Raw genomic sequence first — 16,870 nt, forward strand, 5'->3', positions numbered from 1 at the left:
TTACTTTACTTTAGCCCTTTGCTCCTCTATGCATAGGCCATTGATAAACGCCCTCCATTTCACTCGCTTTGTAGATGTTCTTTCGAGATCTCTCCAGCTGAGCCCACTCTCTGCCATTTCTACTTCAACGATTCTTCTCCAACTGTTCCTGGGGTGACCTCATATCCTTTTCCCTTTGGGGTTCCATTTCAGGGCATATCGGACTATATTTGTTGCAGGTTTTCTGTGGGTATGGCTGATCCAACTCCAGATATGAATGCCAATGGGATCCTGGTTTGTTCTTTTCGACAGGTCCAAATTGGTTACTTTGCCTATCCACCAGATGTGAAGGATTGTCCTTAGACAGGTGTTGATAAAAGTTTGCAGCCTTTGTGTTGTGAGTTTAGTGATCCATGCAGCATCACCTGTTTCACAATGGGCTTAAAGATGTGAAATCTGGTGTTGATGGAGATGTTCTTTGAGTTCCAGATCTTTCTGAGCATGTTAAACACCACTCTAGCCTTGTTAATTATTCTTCTTATGTCAGCATTGGTACCTCCGTTTGTGTCCACCACACTGCCTAAGTAAGTAAAAGTGTCTACCTCTTTTAAGGCAGTGTTGTCAATACAGACATGGTGGTTGGTTTCGGTGTGGATCTTTATCACCTGTGATTTTGCTGTACTGGGAGCAATACCACATTTTATTGCAGCTTTTGCAAGCCTGTCCGTCTTTTCCTGCATTTGTTCTTGTGTATGTGAAAGGAGAGCTATGTCATCCGCAAAATCAAGATCATCTAGCTGTTCCCACAATGTCCCCTGAATTCCATTTCTCTTTCCCTCTGTTGTTTCCGTCATGACCCAGTCAATTGCCAGGAGGAACAATTGACTGGGTCTATCAGAGCTTCGATGTGTTGACATCAAAGCTCTGAGAGATGGCCTGCATGTATGACTTTGCATGAGGTTCCATCATATGACTTCCTGGTTAGGTTTAGGAACTTGGTGGAGATTACAGAATAGCCCATTACTTGCCATAGTGTTTCCCTGTCTAAACTATCAAAAGCTTTCTCAAGGTCGATGAAGTTGACATACAAGGCTGTGTTCCATTCAATAGAGTGTTCAATGATGATGCGTAGTGTTGCTATGTGATCTGTGCATGAGCGATCCTTCCTCAAACCTGCTTGCTGGTCCCGCAGCCTCTTGTCCAAAGCTTCCTGGAGACAATTGAGAATGACCCGGTTGAAAATCTTACTGGGCACCGAGAGTAAGGTGATCCCTCTGTAATTTTTACATTTCCTCATGTCACCATTCTTTGATAGTTTCACGATGTGCTCCTTTGCCTATTCTGTGGGCGTCTTTTCTTCGCTCCAAATTCTTCCAAAAAGGCGGTAGAAAATGTCTGTTGATGTATTTATGTCCACTTTCAGGGCTTCAGGTGGGATATTGTCAGGGCCAATGGCCTTGCCAGCTTAATTGCAGCTTTTATTTCAGATTTTGTTGGCATATGATTTTTAATGGTATCCTGACTTTTAAAATATATGTCTCTTCTGCCGGTGGTGGCCTGTTTAGAATCCCTCTGAAATGCTCTACCCACCTTTCAAGCTGTTTTTCCAGGTTTGAAAGTAATTTGCCATTCTTGTCTATGATTGATTTGTTATTGTGTCGATACATCCCAGATAGCTTCCTTGTAATGTTATATAATTCATTCATGTTCCTTTGAGCTGCTGCAACTTCTGCCTCCTTAGCTAGCCTCTCTACCTGTGTTCTCCTGATGTTGTGTTGCACTTCTTTGTGGCACCTGTTGTACTTGCTTTGTGCTGAAGCCTTTGCTTCTCTCGTTCTTGAGTTGTTGTTTTTTTCAGTTTTCTCCTCTGCTGGATTATGTTGAGGGTTTCTGGTGTTATCCACTCCTTGTGTTTTAGGGATTTTCTTTCCAAGGCCTTATCACATGTTGAATTCCAAGTAGCTTTTAAGTGGTCCCATTCCTCATTTATTGTTTAACCTAGCATTTTTCTGAGCTGAAGTTCTGGATTTTTCTCTTAGACAATATCCTGGAAGTGCTTCGTCACACGACCATTGCTTAGATATTCTGTGTTGTATTTCATTCTTTGCCTTTTGGCCTGTTGGTATGTTTTCAGCCTTAGTTTGAATTTACCTATCAGGAGATGATGATCGGAGGTTTCATCTGCCCCTTTTCCTGTCCTGACATATTTCATAACTCTCCTGAACTTTTTGCTGTTAGAGATATGGCTGATTTGATTATCTGTGACATGACCTGGTGACACCCAGGTTGTTTTGTGAATTGTTTTGTGTGGGAATACACTTCCCCCGATAACTATGTTAGTGTTTACACAGGTCTCTTCAAACATCTCGCCATTCTCATCCATTGTCCCCACTCCCTGCTTTCTCATCACAGTCTCATATCCATTGTTTTGCCCTCCAATTTTGGCATTAAAGTCCCCCCTCAAGATAACAAGGTCTCTGGCTTTTATAACATTGACTTGGTGGTTTAAGCTGTCATAAAAGATAGCCTTGACCTCATCATCTACATTGTTGATTGGTGCATAACACTGAATTATGTGGGTTTTAACCCTCCTGTTGCTGGTGTTGAAGGTTGCAGACATGATGCGAGAATTGATGGGTTTCCATTCGGTTAGAGCCTTTCTAGCATCCTTCATCATCATGATGGCCACTTCCTCTGTATTAATTGCTCCCTCATCTTCATGTCTGGAACTGATAACGGACTGCCAATTTGACCTCCCCTGACTATGTCCATCCTGTTTCTGCGAGGCCCAAGACAGAGAGCTTGTAGTGCTCCATTTATTTTGTGACTGTTGCAGCCTTGCCAGCCTGGAACATGGTTCTGATGTTCAAGGTCCCCATAGGGTTGGATTTTCTTGGATTCAGAAGTTTTATCGGCTTCCCAGCGCCATTGTGGGTTTGGCTGAGATGCGTCAGGGTGACCTCTCCTGGGGCACCTTCTTCTACCAGGTGTGTGATTCGGGTTTTGCTTGTCATCATTTCTGTTACTACCTCTTTGTTACGGGATGGGGAAGTTAACCCCACGCCCAACCCCCAACGTGAAGTACAGGGAGTGATTTGTCTGCCCCCTCACTCTTGACCTATTTGGTTTGGTTAAACCTGCCAGGGGTATAAACCCCCTCCGGCATAGCTCTCGGGTTCACTGGACTGCACAAGCCCCTCCACCACGACAACGTTACAGTCCAGGAGGGGAATTCCCCCCTTAAGGATCAATAAAGTATGCTGATTCTATTTCTGATTGATGTACCAGGTACTTCCTGAGATATGAATAACCACTGAAAGATGCCTAAATGTTCATAAAATGCCATATTGAGTTTGCAAGTTCATATATTGAACTGCATGCCACCGCAACCCACACTGAGCAGCTCCATTCCATACACAAATTCACCATACTCATAAGCAATTGTAAATAAGACAAAACGTGGTGTGTATCTGTGTATGTTCGCTATGACGCTGCCGACACAAACTCACACAAATGCGCGCGCACACACACACACACACACACACACACACACACACACACACACACACACACACAGAGTTTAATTCTCATGCCCACCAATTAAAGCAGCATTCCCGAAAAACTTGATGACATTCATCTAAATGAGATGGCATTGAGATGGCATTCTACTAAACTAGCAGAACACTGCTCTGCGTGGCAAGATAGTTTACATAAATACAGGAAAGCACTTTGTTCTGCTAGAGCAGCCTATTATTTGTCTTTAATAGAGGACAACAAAAATAAGCACAGATTCTTGTTCAGTACTATATCCGGACTGACAAAGAGACTTGATGGAATACTAGGCGTATGAGCCTAGTATTCCACCAAGTCTCCACAGCAATGGATTTATGAATTTCTTCAATAATAAGATCCTGCTCATCAGAGACAAAATTAATATCCTGTCCTCCACCAACTCTAGTCCTTCTTTAGATCCCTTAGATCAGGCTGCATTCACCGACTCCTGGGTTGCTGCCTTCGATACATGTTCCCCATCATGTAGTTGGTAAATTCAAGGCACAATTACAGCTGCATGGATGACTGTATGGTGGCACGGAGGAAGAAAGGATGCAGGACCCAAGCTGATGGTTAGATGAGGAGTGATACTGGGAGTCTTGGAGGAGCAGGTCCACAGCGGATGGTCTACAGTGGCTGGGCGGATGAGGGGTGAAACAGCATGGTGACACGGAGGAAGAAAGGCAGCAGGATCCTAGCTGATGGTTAGATGAGGGGTGATACTGTTGGGATGGTAGGAGCAGGTCCACAGCAGATGGTCCACAGCACACTCAAACACACACTGTAGGCAATTTGGAACGGCCAATTAACCTGAATCGTATGTTTTTGGAGGTGGGACGAACCCGGAGAGACCCCACACAGACACGGGGAGAACATGCAAACTCAACTAGTTATTAGTTGAGTTATTAGGGTCCTCGTCCCTTATAACTCAACTTCTTCCATGGAGTCTTTGTGCTCTATGCTCTCACAGGTTTTCTCAGTTTCACCTCTCATCCATCCATCCGCTGTGGACCTGCTCCTCCCACCCCACCAGTATCACCCCTCATCTAACCTCGGATGCTCTCGTCCTTCCTCCGTGCCATGATACAATCATTCATACAGCTGTAATTGTGCTCTGAACTTACCAACTACATGATGGGGAACGTGTATTGAAGACAACAACCCAGGAATCAGTGAACGCAGCTTGACTTTCCCATCCCCACCTCAGTGCCTGCATCAAATCACCTAACCTTAGCAATAAAGTCACTGACTCTAGCTGGTTTATCTACTACGTCCTCTCTCTGTCTCTCTCTTTGCTCTTACCCTGTCCTTATCTTCATGTTATTTCTTTTTCATCCCAACCAGTCAAAGCGGATGGCCGCCCAAAAGCGTCTGGGTACTGCCCAGAATTTCTTCCTCACTGTGGGAGTTTTTTCCCCGCTGCTGTTGCTTATGCTTGCTATGGAGGGTTCAGTGGGGTTTTTCTGTCTGTTCAAGTAATTTGAAATGTCTTTTGCCATGATTAAGCGCTTTACGAATAAAACTTTATCGATTAATCCGTGACAAAGGTCAAGGTTTGGAAATGCAGAATGTGCAGAGCAGTCACGATGAACACATGTTTGATCAGAGTTTAGAGTGGGTGGTGATTCGGCTTGTGGATATTGAGAGGATTGGTTAAATCATGTTTTTGTGATATAAATGTGTTCATGAGGAAAGTAAAAGCCAATAATAATACATGGCAAATGGACTTAACAGTCTCTCAAATCTAAAGCCAGCAGCACCTGTGGGACACCTGTTTATGTGGATTTTTACGGAACTGAAAAGTCAGTCTTGTATTTAGACTGTTTGGTTTTCGCCAAATGCATTCCTTCAATCACAAAAATAAACTATCACTGTCTTATTTTAAGCAAAGGGCTTGCTGAAGACCAGCGAAGGGAAACACGTTATTATTCATTCATTCATCTTCCGAAATGCTTTATCCGCCGTAGTGGGTCACGGGAAGCTGAAGCCTTTCCCAGCTGTCTAAGGGTCTGAGGCAGAGCAAACTCCGGGTGCGACGCCACACAAAGACAGGCAACCATCAATCAATCAATCAATCAATCAATCAATCAATCAATCAATCAATCAATCAAGTTTTATTTTTTTACCGCTTAATCATGGCAACAGACATTCCAAAGTGCTTTAACAGACAGAAAAACCCAACTGAACCCTCCAGATCAAGCATGAGTGACAGCGGCGGGGAAAAACTCCCTCGTTGAGGAAGAAACTCCGGGCAGGACACAGGCTCTTTTGGGTGGCCATCCGCTTTACCGGTTGGGTGGAAAATAAATAAAAGGAAGATAAGGACAGGGTAAGAGAAAGAGAGACAGAGAGAGTGGCAGATATGCTGGATAGAGTCAGTGTATTTATGGTTATAGTTAGACCATTTGATGCAGGCACTGAATTGGGGACCAGAAAGTCAGGCTGCATTCACCGACTCCTGGGTTGCTGCCTTCGATACATGTTCCCCATCATGTAGTTGGTAAATTCAAGGCACAATTACAGCTGCATGGATAACTGTATGGTGGCACGGAGGAAGAAAGGATGCAGGACCCAAGCTGATGGATAGATGAGGAGTGATACTGGGGGGCTTGGAGGAGCAGGTCCACAGCGGATGGTCTACAGTGGATGGGCGGATGAGGGGTGAAACAGCATGGTGACACGGAGGAAGAAAGGCAGCAGGATCCTAGCTGATGGTTAGATGAGGGGTGATACTGTTGGGATGGGAGGAGCAGGTCCACAGCAGATGGTCCACAGCACGCTCAAACTCACACACTGTAGGCAATTTGGAACGGCCAACTAACCTGAATCGTATGTTTTTGGAGGTGGGACGAACCCGGAGAGACCCCACACAGACACAGGGAGAACATGCAAACTTCACACAGAGCGGGACTCAAACCCGGAACCGCCTTGCTGTTCGGTGACAGCCCTACCCACTGCGCCACCATGCCGCACACATTAATTAAGTGTTAAACATTGAACAGTAGCCTTGTTGCATAAGCTTAGTGAAGTGTATCAGAGGAATCAATATGAAAATAAAATGTAAATGGATTCTGTTGATGTATATGTTGTGGCTGACATCTTTTGGTTTAGATTTTTTTTTTTTTACTCACACAAATGATTTACTGTATGGTCAGTATGGATAGGCAAATTAGCACAAGTCAAAAACCTATTTATAGGTTTTTCTGAATTACATCTGAAAAATGACCTAATGTTTAAAGGATAAGCAAGATGAAATAGAAAATAAATTACATTATAGAAGAAGTATATGGAGGCCTAAGCCCATCATATGAAGCGAGTTTAATTTGAAATGGTTCACTGCTGTATGAATAGGGTGAGAAAGACGTTTAAGCGAGTTCTGACAGATGAAAAGATTCTGACAAACAGAAAATAAGAGGCAGAGATGCTTGGGTCATTATCTGACCGTGACTTTGTGTTGTCCAGTGAGGTTGGGCCATTCACACAGCAGCTGGCTCTCAGACAGGGTGAGGACACACGGCGTTTCTCCGATCAGCACCGTGTAGTTGAGGCGAATGTTACCTGGACCGGCTGGGATCAGGTTACGACCCTGAACACAGACAGGGAGACATGGTGTAGAGAGGCTTTCAGCTCAATCCCAAAACATGATGAAATTGTACGAAAAAAGAAAAAAAGTCTTATTCATAACTACAAAGCATGAAACCATCAGAAACATTTTCCTTCAAACGGCTTCTCAAGTGTTTCAAAAGAGGAGCCAGGCAACCACAGAAATGTTTGCAAAGCAACAGTTGTAAATCTGATAAATCTACAATTTTGGACTGATTTATGCTTTTCAGTACCTTAACAACGATCTAACAGCATACAGTCAGGTCACCCTGCATCTACGTTACAGCTTAACAATAAACTTAAGCACAGGATATGTTTTTATACACTAGCTTTTGGTAAATCTTAGTTGATGTGGAGAGAATAATGCATTTTCATTACAACCTGAACGACTATGGGGTTCTCTATCACAAATAGATTTCTGAATTGGTTACAAAGATTATACCAACTAATGAGACTCATTGATTTAATCTTTTAGTCTTTTTGTGGGATTTGTGTGAAAAATAAGAAGAAAAAAAATACAGAGGATTTCTCATTAAGTGCTGGGACGAACAATTACTATGAAGTAAACTACTGATCAACACATTCTAAAAAAAAATCAGCTACAGTACTAGTCATTTTCCAACAAAAGATAAGGAGATTGTTGACTGACTTCAGTTTTTGTACTATGTTTAAGTTCATGAAAGGAGTTTCAAACAAACTGATCAATGCTTTTCAGCATTTTTGGGGCTCCAACATTTATGTGATGATCCACAGATTAATACAAGAATGAATGAATGAAGATAATCATTAATTGCAGACATATAATTTAACCAGAAATCAATATAAATTAAGTGAATAAACACACAGGAGGAACAAACAGTAAGTAAAACACCAATACAGTAATGCAGTATGCAAAGGCAATTCTAAGGCAGACCCAGACATTGAACAAGACTGTCAAGTAATCTGTAGCACAGATGTCTCAGTGTGTGTCACTGTAGCTTTTTTTGTTCAAATAATTCCATTATTTTTAATTTGACACGTTGAAGAACAAATAGATGTTTGAAAGGAGAGGACAAGTAACATCAGCAAATCAAAAAGCAGTGGGGATGATAGGACAAGGAAGAGTAAGAAAATAGAAAGGAAAGGAAAACATCAGGAGACCAAATGTGGGGAACAAAAAAAAATTATCAGAGGAGTAGAAAGAGAGAAATTGGATACTCTACAGTAAGAGAGAAAAGAGGAAGGAGATGAAGACAGAGTCAGCAATGGAGTGAGACAGACAGAATGAGTGAGAGAGAAGAGATAGCTGCCGCGTATCCCGCTGGCTAACAGTGGGACGCAGAGACAGACTCCGTTTTCCAATCCCATCGTCTCCGCAGGCCACCACCCAGCCCTGCTCTGCAGCCCTGTAAACATGCATTCCATCTCAGACATACACGCGCGCACGAACGCACGCAAGCACGCAGACACGCACACAAACCCCGAGCCACACATGGAGCTCTTGCCACACATACACACTACAGGCAACAAGCATCATGTGGTTACACAATCTCATAACACACACACAAACACACAGGAAAGTGCTCTCAAAACCCCAAGACCAGATAAATGTTTTTGTTCTTGCTAGCACACCTCCGTAAAAACAAAACAAAACTAAGCTTTAGATGAGAAAATAATTGCATGGCGAGCTCAGAACACACATCCCTGAAACATGTTAACGCCCCCACCCAAACCCCAATTACATAAACACACATAAATACTATTTCAAACATGGCCAAATTGCATTTATGTTTCTTACTAGTGCTTCCAATGGGAATACAGTTCCACCAACAAGCATAGCGACCGAGTTGGCAATTACTGGGAGACTCTTTGCCAATAAATTATCATTAAAGAAGTAAAGTATGATGGTTATGCTGCTTTCAATCTCCTGATGATACGATACTAGAGAGAACTGAGGAGAATTGAGGAGATTGTCAGCTGGACAGCTGACGGGACTTCTGTGTCTGTCTGATGGCCATCGCCTTGTGTTTTTACCGATTTTTACTCATCTGGACCAGTTCAGTCAGGGAATTTTGTGAGAGTTGGGAACTTGAGAAACACAACGCCGCCGGGCTGCGTTTACGACCGGGACTAGAACCAATTTGACGGTTCCCGCCCGGACCGCCGTCGGACTGCCGTGCCTCCGCAGCCCGCTGACATCGACAGCTCCCGGAACAGGAACCACAGGAAGTGAGCAGAAGCCACTGGACTAGCCCCAGGCCAACACCGGGCTCCACCTGATCTAAAAGCAGCATCCCAGCTGCTAGAGCAAACAAGATGCCACCAAAATCAAGGAATAACGCAGCCTTGGAGGAGGAGATTGAGGAGATAAAGAAAACGCTGAACTTTATGTCTTGTGAAATAACAACTATCTCAAAACATCAAAAACTGATTCTTGAGATGATGGATGAAATTAAAGAACTCAGGAAGCAATGTGCCGAGAAGCAAAAGATGGCGACATTTCTGGAACGCCGTGTAGCTGACCCGGAGCAGTACTCCCACATGAATGACATTGTTGTCAGTGGGCTGCAGACCAAACCTCGGACATACGCCCAGGTGGCTTCACCAGCAGCCAGCAGTGGACCCACCGTTTCTGACCAGGATTCCATTGAGCAACGGGAGCAAAGGCATTCTGGTAAATGACAGTGACATTGAGGCGTGCCATCCTCTCCCTCTGAGAAATAAAACAGACAAGCCAGCTATAATTATTCACTTCACCAATAGGAAGCACAAGGATGCTCTGCTCAAACCAGGGAGAGAGCTCAGGGGGTCAGATGTCTACGTGAAAGAACACTTAACTAAGAAAAATGCAGATATTGCCAGGAAAGCATGCCTTCTGAGAGAGCAGGGGAAAATTTACTCAACATGTACTGCAAACTGTAAGGTGTGTATTAAGTTGACTGGATCACCAGAGGAGGCCAAGGTTTTGGTCATCAGAGACCTGGGTGAGCTGGACAAAGTTAACTATAACACATAGACAATGTTAACGTATGGACTGACAAATCACCTAAGTCAACATGAAGGCGATTGAATAAGACATTGATCTGGACAGTAACTTCTTTGACCACCTGAACAACACATGTTGTTACTACACAGATGAACAATACAATGACTGAATGTTTAACAAGACCATGGAATGTCAATAATTCCCTGTAATTGTCAAAGTTTGTATGCCAATTACAATAGCATCAAAGATTATTTAAGGACATTTAAAAAGCCATTCAACATTGCATTGTCTGAAACTTGGCTCTGTCCTGAGAAAGGATTTGACCTTGAGCTGAGTGGATATGAGCTCAAGTATATGAATAGAAGGGGGAAATAGCCTAAAATACAAAGTAATGGGAAATATGACTACATCTATTGATGACTTGATGGAATGTATCACAGTTGAGATATGCATTGCAAGACAAAAAAATATCATTTGTAGTTGTGTGTATAGAACACCAGATTCAAGCATTGAAAAATTCAAGGATAACATGGAGTTATTTTCAACTGACAATCAGAAGGTTATATATATTTGTGGAGACTACAACATCGACCTATTAAATCCCAATAAACATGGACTGTTAGAAGAATTGATTAACACTGCATAGTTTGAGTTTATATCCATTGATCACCAAACCAAGTACAATAACAGTAAAAAGTGCAACTGTAATAGATAACATACTGTATTTACAAATTACATGGAGAACAGCCTAGTGTGTGGGCTGTTCATGAATGACATCAGTGACCACCTCCCCTTTTTTGTTATCCATGACTGTGACTATATCAAAGAAAAAGAGAACCATACATTTAAGTACAGGAGAATGAGAACAGTACAAAACTGTAATGCCTTCAGAAATGATTTAATGATTAAAAATTGGAATAATCTCTATGAAGAAAAGGATATTGACAAATTTTATGAAATATTTCTTGAAATTTTTAAGTTGTTACACAACAAAAATTGTCCAATTAAACAAATTAATGACAGGGAAAACCAAACCCACATCAGCAGCCCATGGATAACAAAAGGATTGAATAATGCTTGTAAGAAAAATAACACTCTAAACAATTTCTGAAACAAAGAACTGTTAATGCCAAACTGAAATACAAGAAAAATACAAACAATTTAACTGATATAATGAGGAAATTTAAGAAGGAAGGGGTGGCACGGTGGCACAGTGGTTAGTGTTCCAGCTCCCTGTGACCACTACGGCGGATAAAGCGGCAGCAAATGAATGAAAGAATGAATGAATGTAAGAAGGAATATTATACCAAACTATTAGAAAATAGTAAAAAATGGCTCAAATGATAGGAAATACCCTGAATATTTTATTGATGAGAGGTCTTTACATAACATGAATGATGTGGTTAATGACTTCAACAATTTCTTTGTGAACATAGGTCCAAACTTGGCCAAAAAAAAAAAAAAAGCCACTTGTAATGATAGGGATGCCGAGGGGAACATCACAAGAAATCTCAACTCAGTCTATTTAAAGGCTGTAGGAAAAAGAGAAATCATAATCGATAATCAAGAAAGTGATTGATTGTATTATAGAGCCACTGACCTACATCTGCAGTTTGTCACTGACGACTGGTATATTTCCTCAGAAAATGCAAGTTTTCTGACCCCTGTGGAGTCCCACAGGGGTCAGTGTTGGGCCCGATACTATTCATTCTGTATATCAATGATATATAGGTATGTAATGTGTCAAATATGTTGAAATTTATTTTATTTGCCGATGACACAAATGCATTTTGTTCGGGGGAAAACCTTCAGTAGCTTTTAGAGGTCACGACAGCAGAAATGAGTAAATTAAAACACTGGTTTGACGTAAATAAATTGTCTTTGAATTTGAGTAAAACCAAAATCATGCTATTTGGATACCGTACAATAGATGTATAAGTGCAAATCATGCTAGATGATGTTAAAATCAAAAGAGTTTATGAAAACAAATTTCTAGGCGTACTACTGAACCACAAAATCTGCCAGAAACCCCATATAAGTCACATAAGAACAAAGGTTGCACGTAGTATTGCAGTTCTGGGTAAAACAAAGCACACATTGGACCATAAATCACTATACATCTTATATTGTTCTCTTGTACTACCCTATCTAAATTAGTGTGCAGAGATTTGGGGTAACCCCAATAAAGGTAACTTGAAACTGTTATGCATTTTACATAAAAGAGCTATTAGAATAGTTATCTGGAGCACACTAACAGACTTACGTAAATATATTAACTTTTAGAGTATTCACTATGGACCCTAAGAAAGTGATGGAGAAAAGAGGAAAAGACGTAGAAAAGAGGTTTTTTGTCCATACAAACAAAGCAAGAGATAATAGAAAAGCATGAAAAAGGGATGCATTTGGTTGATCTCGCCAAAGAATATGGCCGTAATGTATCTACAATCGCCACATTAGTAAAACAAAAGGAAGTTTAAGGACTTTAAGGCATTGTGTGGGTGGGTGGAGAAGTTCAGAAGGAAGACTGGAATTCACTCTGTTGTTCAGCATGGTAAGGCAAGAGTGCATGAACCAAAGAGGGCAAAAAACAATGAGGACAGCAGTTAAAAGGTAAATTACCATTACTTGTATTATTTACTCTATTCTTTGTTTTTTAAGTTATGCACAACTCTCATTTATTGTGTAATAATCTAATTCCAACATGTATTTGTTACGTTTTGATGCATTTTTATGCTTTATATTATTGTTTGTTATTATTATCTTTTTTTGTTAGTCAAAATAAATGAACTCACAATCACACGGAAGTAAATACTATGTGACAATGATAGAAAACGCAGAAAAAAAAAGGCAATGGAGAGCAGATATAAACTTCTAAGGACTGCATACATTATATAGTCCCATACCGCCAGCAGTTAACATATGTAAGTAATTTTCCACATTGATCTCTCTTTCTCCATCCTTTACCTGAGTTTCAGTCCCTCTAAAAGAACATACATATTTTCTGACAAAACATTAATTTAATACATTATTTTCATGGGCTAACACTTACATCTACACACAAGTCAGAAATTGCCAATTAATTTCCATATACATATGCTATATCTAATCACTATGAATAGAAATGGAAACCAATATAATCTAAATATTTTAAACTGTGGGCCTATGTGGATCTACACCGCCCTTCTAGCACTTAAAAATTAATTAGGTAAAGTGAAAGAGCTGTTATTTAACAGGGCTCGAGGCCGCAAAAGAAGACGGCTGTCAAATAACTTAGTGTTAGCTAGAGGAATAGAAATTGGACTTGGAAAGTGTGAACATTTGCTTTCAGGTTTCAGTTATGAAATGGCAAATTGTTGTTTCCCTGAGAGAGACCTTGGAACCATTTTTTTTTTCAGTTGCGGAAAAAAAATCTTAATGAATATGGGCATCTGTCGGCTTAGCTTTTATTAACAGAAGATAGGTTCAATAAGTTCAAGACTTGCAGTCAATCTGAAATTGGAAAAACCTTGTGAGGAAAAAACATCTAGCACTAGCTGAATTATCAGTTCTCATAAACTATTTAGAATGGGGAACACATATGTTGTGAATTGCAATAAATGTACTATAGCCACCAAGCATTTATATTTACTAAAAATCAGTGTCAGGGAAAAAAAAAAAAAGCTTTGTTTCACCTTTCATCAAATGGCAAGCGTGTCAGAAAAGGATTAACAGTGTGTTTTTGCTGCTCTCACATAAGACGCAAACTTCACGGCACTGTTAGCTATCCGATCATCAGGCTGGCTGTCCCGTAGGCTATGTAATTCACCATGAAAGGGGAAATACAATTTATAACAGTTCTCATACCAGCTAAGTTGTAGGCAGTTTGTTCAGAATTTCCTGGTCCAATCAACATAAATTCAGATTCCTTAGAGTACCATCCCTTTCTGCCATTTTCAATCAGGTTTAGAATTATCAAGCTCGCCCTAATTATCTCAAAGGTGATAATTGATGGGTTAAGTATGTTAGCAAAAAGTTGGCTAAGTGGAAGAACCATTTCGAAAGTTTGTGTGAGTTGTGAGTTTATCAGATGTGTTATAGAAATAGAGGGTGCATAGGGTTGACCAAAGGATTAGCACTTTATTCTATCAGCTATATTAGAAGGCATATTGTCAGCATGGTATGACAGACTCTTTGGGCTTGAGGCTACAGGAGTATGATATGTAATAATTGTACAGAATTGTAGACATATAGTCTTTTTTTATGTATACATAAAAAAACCTATATGTTTACTATTGCAATAGGATTACTATTGCAACAACACATCATCAGTAGGGTAAAACTAACCTGTCTCACGACGGTCTTAACCCAGCTCACGTTCCCAATTAGTGGGTGAACAATCCAACGCTTGGTGAACTCTGCTTCACAATGATAGGATGAGCCGACATCGAAGGATCAAAAAAGCAATGTTGCTATGAACACTTGGCTGGCACAAGCCAGTTATCCCTGTGGTAGCTTTTCTGACACCTTTTGCTTAAAAACCAAAAATTCAGAAGGATCGTGAGGCCCCGCTTTCACAGTCTGTATTCATACTGAAAATCAAGATCAAGCGAGCTTTTGCCCTTCTGCTCCACGGGAGGTTTCTGTCCTCCCTGAGCTCGCCTTAGGACACCTGCGTTACCGTTTGACAGGTGTACCGCACCACTATGTAACCACATATTGTTGTATAGTCCTTATATTGTTGCCACATCATAATTGGTGTACTGTTGTATTGTACTGTACCATATTGCATCCTGATTGAATGATGTTGTAACCATATATGCATCATAAGTTATTAGGAATGCAACTTTGCTGCGATCTGTGTGGGTTCTAAGATGGCTAACACTCAACTTTTTGTCATATGTGTCCTAGTGTACTCGTCACCTAATGCTTAGTTAACACTGTACTGGTAGGATGATCTGTTACGTTGTTTGTTTTTTTTTAATTCAAACACAACCACCAACAAAATAAGCCTATTTTTTAAGCCTAAAATTCAATGTGGGCAGCAAAGTGGTACAGTGGGTAGTGTTATTGCCTCAAAGTTTTGAGTCCTTTCCCCTGTGGAGTTTGTATGTTGTCCTCGTGTCTGTGTGGGTTGTCTCCGGGTTGGATGGAAAATATAATCTGGCCTGATGGATACTGAATAGCTACTAAGCATATATGATGTTCAAATTCAATCAGTTATCAATCAAGAGTAAGTTAAATCAAATTGCTAGGCTAGTTAAGCATTTCTAACAAAATCACAATTCCAAAAGCCAACCCCCTGAACAAAATAAAAAGATCATTCATTTGAATATGGCTTAAGGTACATTTTATGAAGATTAACAAATGGAAAGGTATGTGGAGAGCTGAAATAAACAGATGTCCATGCATGATGCTTCCTTTTCTCTGACCTTCAGTATGAGTGGCGACGTGGGTTTGAGCTCCAGTATTCCAGATGGACTCAGCGGTTCAAATACGGGGTCGGGGTAGTAGCTGAAGGTCTCATTCACCACCACCAGAGCATTCACGTTGTCCATGTAGAACCCAATCTCTTCTGGGCCTGTGCCGGTCTCAGAGAAACCCAGCTCTGAATTAGCCACTGATGGAGCCAGGCACACCATGACTGAGTTGTTGTACACAGTACAGTTCTGACAAAGTAAATAAGGACACAAGATACAAATTAGGGCTTGTATTTGACAAAGAGCATTTTCTGTAAAAGGAGATGGAAGGACAAAAACCTACATACAGATATATTTTTGAGTTATGTCTTTCTTATATTATACGTTGGTTTCCCCAAAAAAATCAAATTGAAAAATAAAATAAAATCAAGTTTCCGTAATTTTACCCTAAATAACAATAATTATGTATTTTATTACCTTAAAAAATCATTATTAAATACAGTATCTGCGATTTATGGTAAACCACCAAATTCATTCATTCATCATCATGATCCACTTCATCCGCTGTTGCGGATCGCGGGTGATGGAGCCTATCCCAGCCCACCGTGGGCATGAGGCAGGGGAAACCCTGGGCGTGATGCCAGTGCTCCTCAGAGCCACATTTAGACAAACAAGCACACACGCACACACTCACACCTTCCAGCAATTTAAAGCCGACCGATTTGCCTGAAGTGCTTGATCTTGGAGGTGGGAGGAAGCCGGAAAACCCCGAGAGTACACACAGACAAAGAGCAGGACACAAACCAGAAACCACTTTGCTGTACAGCTACAACGCTACCCACTGCGCCACCTTGCTGTCGCATCACCAAATTTTATTTGTAAATTACATGATGTTGTGTTTGTTTAAATGTACAAAGCATACAAAAGTGCTTGAGGATCATTACTTTTTTGAGCACAGAAGAGAATAGTTGAGGAGCAGCAGAATAGCAATCTGTCAGTAGAAATCCTCAGTGGGAACAGTCACTGACTTGGCTGGTGGGGAATGCACATGCACTGAAGGAACCAGATACCGTTGGCGCCCACAGTGAGTGAAGATTTATGCTGATGTCACAAGTCAAGTCAGCTGTTGTTGATTTTTTGCTTTTTTTTGACACTAGTGTAGACATTCAATCTGTTAGTGATGTTTGTTTGTTAATTCTTTATCTGATAAACTGCAAATTTATGATTTTCTCATAAACCTGCAGTGTGCCTTATAATCCGATGCGCCCTATACAGGTAGTCGCCGACTTACGACCTGTGCAACTTACGACCGATCGACTTTACGACCACAATGTCCGGGTAGGGCGGGGCAGTCCCTCCAGCCACAGTACTCACG

General features: G+C 41.0%; 2 protein-coding genes across 4 annotated transcripts in view; both read right to left on the reverse strand.

Annotated features, from left to right (window-relative positions):
• The window catches only part of LOC137602731 (plexin-A1-like), a 402,183-nt gene that overhangs the window by 63,917 nt on the left and 321,396 nt on the right, over positions 1-16,870 (reverse strand). For all 3 annotated transcript variants that reach the window (XM_068325725.1, XM_068325707.1, XM_068325716.1), the window contains exons 18-19: positions 15,508-15,744; positions 6,974-7,117 (exon numbers count right to left, since the gene is read on the reverse strand). In XM_068325725.1, the coding sequence (XP_068181826.1) occupies positions 6,974-7,117; positions 15,508-15,744 (381 nt within the window). The remainder of the gene's footprint in view (positions 1-6,973; positions 7,118-15,507; positions 15,745-16,870) is intronic.
• LOC137608805 (craniofacial development protein 2-like) lies at positions 1,808-4,613 on the reverse strand. Its single transcript, XM_068335387.1, has 2 exons — positions 4,583-4,613; positions 1,808-2,838 (listed from the first exon to the last, which is right to left on the reverse strand). The coding sequence occupies exons 1-2, from the start codon at positions 4,611-4,613 to the stop codon at positions 2,015-2,017; spliced, it is 855 nt and encodes a 284-aa protein (XP_068191488.1). The 3' UTR covers positions 1,808-2,014.

The sequence above is a fragment of the Antennarius striatus genome, chromosome 2 (assembly GCF_040054535.1).
Source record: "Antennarius striatus isolate MH-2024 chromosome 2, ASM4005453v1, whole genome shotgun sequence".
In the NCBI taxonomy this organism is placed as follows: Eukaryota; Metazoa; Chordata; class Actinopteri; order Lophiiformes; family Antennariidae; genus Antennarius; species Antennarius striatus.